General features: G+C 38.5%; 1 protein-coding gene across 1 annotated transcript; it reads left to right on the top strand.

Moving 5' to 3' along the window:
* Positions 1–939, top strand: OLFR561 (olfactory receptor 561). The gene has a single exon (NM_001171426.1). The coding sequence runs from the start codon at positions 1–3 to the stop codon at positions 937–939; it is 939 nt and encodes a 312-aa protein (NP_001164897.1).
* The last annotated feature ends 5,468 nt before the right edge of the window (positions 940–6,407 follow it).

The raw sequence follows: 6,407 nt of genomic DNA, 5'->3' as shown, positions 1-6,407 counted from the left end.
ATGCCATCTTTTAACCAGAGCATTTTCCACCCTACTGCCTTCTTCCTTACTGGCATCCCTGGCCTTGAAAACTCTCACGTCTGGATCTCCATCCCATTCTGTTGTCTCTATGCCATGGCCATCTCTGGGAACAGCATGATCCTTTTTGTCATCATCACTGACTCAAGCCTCCATGAGCCTATGTATTACTTCCTCTCCATGTTGTCCTTCACTGACCTGGGTCTGTGTCTTTCTACATTGGTTACCATGCTAGGTGTTTTCTGGTTTAATGCTCGAGAAATCAGCTTTGATGCCTGCATTGGCCAAATGTTCTTCATCCATGGCTTTACATTCATGGAATCCTCTGTACTCCTGGCAATGGCCTTTGACCGCTTCATTGCCATCTGTAACCCACTGAGATACGCCACAATCTTAACCAACTCACGGATCATCAAAGTGGGCTTTGCAATCATTATTAGGGGGACAACAGCTCTAGTGCCTTTACTCCTGCTCCTTAAGCAACTGTCTTTCTGCCAAAGTCATGTGCTCCATCATTCCTATTGCTTCCATCCTGATGTGATGAAGCTCTCATGTTCAGACACCAGGATCAACAGCGCATTTGGCCTCACCATTGTCATCTCTACGGCTGGCTTGGACTCTGTTTTGATCCTCCTCTCCTATGTTCTGATCATCCACTCTGTGCTCAGCATTGCCTCCCCTGAGGAACGGAAAAAGGCGTTCGGTACTTGTGTCTCACACATAAGTGCTGTTGCCATCTTCTACATCCCCATGATCAGTTTGTCACTGGTACATAGGTTTGGGAAGCATGCCCCTCCCCTTGTACACACTCTTATTGCCAATGTTTATCTGCTCATCCCTCCTGTAATGAATCCCATCATCTACAGTGTAAAGACCAAGCAAATTCGCAAGGCTGTGCTCAAAGTATTCTTCTTAAACTAAATTGGGAAATTTTTAGAGTAAACTTTTTTTTCAAAGTCTTCTCTGACCGATGTTTGATCATTCAGTAGTGTGAGTTGACACTGTACTTTGAAAAAGCCGATTCTGCATGCTTTCTCTTTGTTCTAATGACCCACTAATTATTATTTATACTGATCCAGATTGTGGATTCTTTGAGGGTAAGGACTATACCTTGTGTATTTCTGACCTATCATAAATGCTACACATGGCACACTGTAGGGTCATGGCTAAATTATATCTGTAATCTTGTATAAATTATGTCATACTTTGGGGGCCAGTTTCACCATTTCTAGAGTGTATAACTATACAAGGTGTGTCTCATATATTATATAGATCATTAGGAAAGGTTAAGGTTTCAGTAATCCTTAAAGTTTGTTGATAATTATTATTATTTCCCAAAACAGATTATTTGTGATTGAGGAATTCAAATAGGCACAATGAAGAAGAAATATGGATGAAAGTAATTTCCTAATTCTTAAAAGCTACCTAGAGGCCGGCGCCGCAGCTCACTAGGCTAATCCTCTGCCTTGTGGCGCCGGCACACCGGGTTCTAGTCCCAGTTGGGGCTTTGGATTCTGTCCCGGTTGCCCCTCTTCCAGGCCAGCTCTCTGCTGTGGCCAGGAAGTGCAGTGGAGGATGGCCCAAGTGCTTGGGCCCTGCATCCCATGGGAGACCAGGATAAGTACCTGGCTCCTGCCTTCGGATCAGTGTGGTGTGCCGGCCGCAGCGTGCCGGCCGCAGTGGCCATTGGAGGGTGAACCAACGGCAAAGGAAGACCTTTCTCTTTGTCTCTCTCTCTCACTGTCCACTCTGCTTGTCAAAAAAATAAAAAATAAAAAAAGCTACCTAGAAGTCACTGTGGTCTCTGTATTAATATTTTAATTATAGCAGACCTAATGATTCATCTTCTAAATATGTATATGAAGAGAAAATGAGAAAGAATGGAAAGCTGTAGTTTGATATTTAACACATCACTATACATTTCAATCTTTGTACAACTTGGAAACTGCTTATACACTTACATTATGGTATTGATTAAATAAAGTATGAAGTACAGTGTAAAAAGCTAAATTGGCATAAATATATATTGTGTATTTTATCAGAAAAGTTACATTAGTACAGAGTACTTATCATGTATATTTTTCATGTGGATATACATACACATAACACATACACACACATACATATATTTAAAAGGTATGGATAGGCACATCCCAAGTTTTTAAAAGTGCTTCTCATTTGATGGGTGGATATTGTTTTGTTTACATTTTCTGTAAAATTTCCTGCGATTTATAAGTAATAATGAGGTTTTCTTTTCTTTTTACTTTTTAGATAATGAATTAATAAATTTCAATTTAAAGCCTTCTAAAGAATACAACAATGTTTTTGTTCTTCACCCTTCATGGGATTCTCATTCTAGGAATCCTCACCCTCTTACTTCACATAGCCCCTGGACTTCTTTATAACATGGCATCCACTTTCCATTTGTACTCATTACTGTTCTCAGTGTGATCCATCACCAGAATACCAGATCCACCTGATATTCTTGGTTAAAGGGAGGTTTTCTTAATTCTACCCCAGAACTACTTATTAAGAAACTCTTGAGATGAGGTTTATGAATTTACAGTTTAATAAACCATGTACAGACTATCACGCATGTTAGAGTGATCCTTTTCTGGGGTTTGGGGTAACATCGACTTCTGAAAAACACCATGAACATCTTGCTTCTAGGTTTTGATCATTTTTCTCTCTTTAAGTAAAATCTCCACTCCCCTTGTTCTTCAGCTTGTTCGTCTTTTATTCTTCCAGGTGCCATTAATAAATCTTTGTATTGCAGGTAGTCAAGTATCTTTTCCTCTGCTAACTTGAGATTTTCTTTGAAATCAGGCATTGTACTTTGGAAGCTGGGATGATTTGCACAGAACCAAATACAATGCTTTGTTAATAATAGTTACAAATATATACATATTAGCTGTACTTTGGAAATTTATATTTATTAAATAAAAGTTAAAAAACAAATATATACATATTAATTTAAACGTATTTTTTCATAATAACATATATATTATATATTTTAAGCATTTTTATTCTGGAAAAAACTTTTGGAACTATGGATAAAACTATGAACAATGAAAAGGATCTCCATTCTTAAGATGTATACAACCCCACTAAACATGTCTAAAGTCAAACAACTTTTTAACCAGTTGTTTCTTAAGAATTATCTGCTGTGTACCAGACACTGAAGATCATGGTGCTGAACTCTCACTTCACCAGGAAGAGACTGAATGGAAAATAACCAACACAGGAAGTCTGATGAACACAGGAAGTCTAATGAACAAAATACAGCTCCCGGGAATTCACTGTTTAATAAAGCAGGTACAGAATGCCCTCACTTCACAATAAAGCATAAAGGTAAGTGACTTGAACTTCATGGATGGTCAAGAAAAGTTTTGAAAAAAAAGAGTTTTGGAAATAGGGCAATCATATATTTAATTTTTTAAAAAATAAATATACTAAAGAATGTCCTTTTGAAAGCAATAATTTTGGCTTATGGTGCAATAAGAAAGGTAATTCATGAAGTATCAATTATAGATAATTTTTTTTATTCAAGTTGCTACCATATCCTGAAAAACAGAAGGCAGTTATGATCATGCTATAGCACTTATTCTGGTTTTTGGTACAATATTTTTAAAAGTGAGAGTGCTGCTGTGAAGGGCATGCATGCCCATTATTCTTCTTTCAAATGACAAGAAGGACATATTTTCCATTTTAAAGCATGTTGTCAGATGTTATTTTTTTAACTTTCTTTTTTCTTTAACTTTTATTTAATGAATATAAATTTCCAAAGTACAGCTTATGGATTACAATGGCTTCCCCCACATACTGTCCCTCCCACCCACTACCCTCCCCTTTCCCACTCCCTCTCCCCTTCCATTCACATCAAGATTCATTTTCGATTATCTTAATATACAGAAGATCAGCTTAGTATACATTAAGTAAAGATTGCAACAGTTTGCTCCCACACAGAAACATAAAGTGAAAAATAATAGATGATTTTTTTTAAATGATGATGTAATCAAATCAGACCTATTGTCATGTTTAATCCCAGTGAGAGTCAAGTTGGGAGTTGATAATTTCTTTTCTTTTCTTTTTTTTTTTTTTTTTACAGAGGATCAGTTTAGTATACATTAAGTAAGGATTTCAACAGTTTGCACCCCCATAGAAACACAAAGTGAAATATATTGTTTGGGTACTCATTATAGCATTAAATCTCAATACACAGCACATTAAGGACAGAGATCCTACATGAGGAGTAAGTGCACAGTGACTCCTGTTGTTGACTTTACCAATTGACACTCCTGTCTATGGCATCAGCAATCTCCCTATGCTCCAGTCATGAGTTTCCAAGGCTATGGAAGCCCCTTGAGTTCTCCGACTCTTATCTTGTTTAGACAAGGTCATAGTCAAAGTGGAGGTTCTCTCCTCCCTTCAGAGAAAGGTACCTCCTTCTTTGAAGACCTGTTCTTTCCACTGGGATCTCACTCACAGAGATCTTTTGCCAGAGTGTCTTGGCTTTCCATGCCTGAAATACTCTCATGGGCTTTTCAGCCAGATCGGAATGCCTTTAGGGCTGATTCTGAGGCCAGAGTGCTATTTAGGACATCTGCCATTCTATGAGTCTGCTGAGTATCTCACTTCCCATGTTGGATCACTCTCCCCTTTATTTATTCCATCGGTTAGTGTTAGCAGGTACTAGACTTGTTTATGTGCTCCCTTTGACTCTTAGTCCTTTCATTATGATCAATTGTGAACTGAAATTGATCACTGGGACTAGTGAGATGGCATTGGTACATGCCACCTTGATGGGATTAAATTGGAGTCCCCTGATATGTTTCTAACTCTACCATTTGGGGCAAGTCAGCTTGAGCATGTCCCAAATTGTACATCTCTTCCCTCTCTTATTCCTACTCTTATGTTTAACAGGGATCACATTTCAGTTAAATTTCAACACTTAAGAATAACTGTGTATTAATTACAGAATTAAACCAGTCATATTAATTAGAACAGACAAAAAAACTACTAAGAGGGATAATGTATTAAGTTGTTCATTAACAGTCAGGGCTATGCTGATCAAGTCACCATTTCCCATAGTGTCCATTTCACTTCAACAGGTTTCCTTTTTGGTGTTCAGTCAGTTGTCACCGATCAGGGAGAACATATGGTAATTGTCCCTTTGGGATTGGCTTATTTCACTCAGCATGATGTGTTCCAGATTCCTCCATTTTGTTGCAAATGACTGGATTTCGTTGTTTCTTACTGCGGTATAGTATTCTAAAGAGTACATGTCCCATAATTTCTTTATCCAGTCTACCATTGATGGGCATTTAGGTTGGTTCCAGGTCTTAGCTATTGTGAATTGAGCTGCAATAAACATTAGGCTGCAGACCGCTTTTTTGTTTGCCAATTTAAATTCCTTTGGGTAAATTCCAAGGAGTGGGATGGCTGGGTCGAACGGTAGGGTTATCTTCAGGTTTCTGAGGAATCTCCAGACTGACTTCCATAGTGGCTTGACCAGTTTGCATTCCCACCAACAGTGGGTTAGTGTCCCTTTTTCCCCACATCCTCGCCAGCATCTGTTGTTGGTAGATTTCTGAATGTGAGCCATTCTAACCGGGGTGAGGTGAAACCTCATTGTGGTTTTGATTTGCATTTCCCTGATTGCTAATGACCTTGAACATTTTTTCATGTGCCTGTTGGCCATTTGGATTTCCTCTTTTGAAAAATGTCCATTGAGGTCCTTGGCCCATCTCTTAAGTGGGTTGTTCGTTTTGTTTTTGTGGAGTTTCTTGATCTCTTTGTAGATTCTGGTTTTTAACCCTTTATCTGTTGCATAGTTTGCAAATATTTTTTCCCATTCTGTCGGTTGTCTCTTCACTCTCCTGACTGTTTCTTTGGCAGTACAGAAACTTCTCAATTTGATGCAATCCCAATAGTTAATTTTGGCTTTGACTGCCTGTGCCTCCCGGGTCTTTTCCAGAAACTCTTTGCCTGTGCCAATATCTTGAAGGGTTTCTCCAATGTTCTCTAGTAACTTGATGGTGTCAGGTCGTAGATTTAGGTCTTTAATCCATGTTGAGTGGATTTTTGTGTAAGGTGTAAGGTAGGGGTCTTGCTTCATGCTTCTGCACGTGGAAATCCAGTTTTCCCAGCACCATTTATTGAATAGACTGTCCTTGCTCCAGGAATTGGTTTTAGATCCTTGATCAAATATAAGTTGGCTGTAGATGTTTGGGTTGATTTCTGCCAAAATCTTCTATGAGTTCCAATAGTCTCTTAGTAGAGTTCTTTGGGTCCCCTAAATAAAGAATCATGTCATCTGCAAAGAGGGATAGTTTGACTTCTTCCTTCCCATTTTGTATCCCTTTAATTTCTTTTTCTTGCCTAATAGC

Source organism: Oryctolagus cuniculus, chromosome 1 (assembly GCF_051225735.1).
Source record: "Oryctolagus cuniculus isolate XC-2025 breed Fujian yellow rabbit chromosome 1, ASM5122573v1, whole genome shotgun sequence".
NCBI classification, from domain to species: domain Eukaryota; kingdom Metazoa; phylum Chordata; class Mammalia; order Lagomorpha; family Leporidae; genus Oryctolagus; species Oryctolagus cuniculus.
Note: the sequence above shows the minus strand (reverse complement) of the source record. Positions and strands in the feature narration are given on the sequence as shown.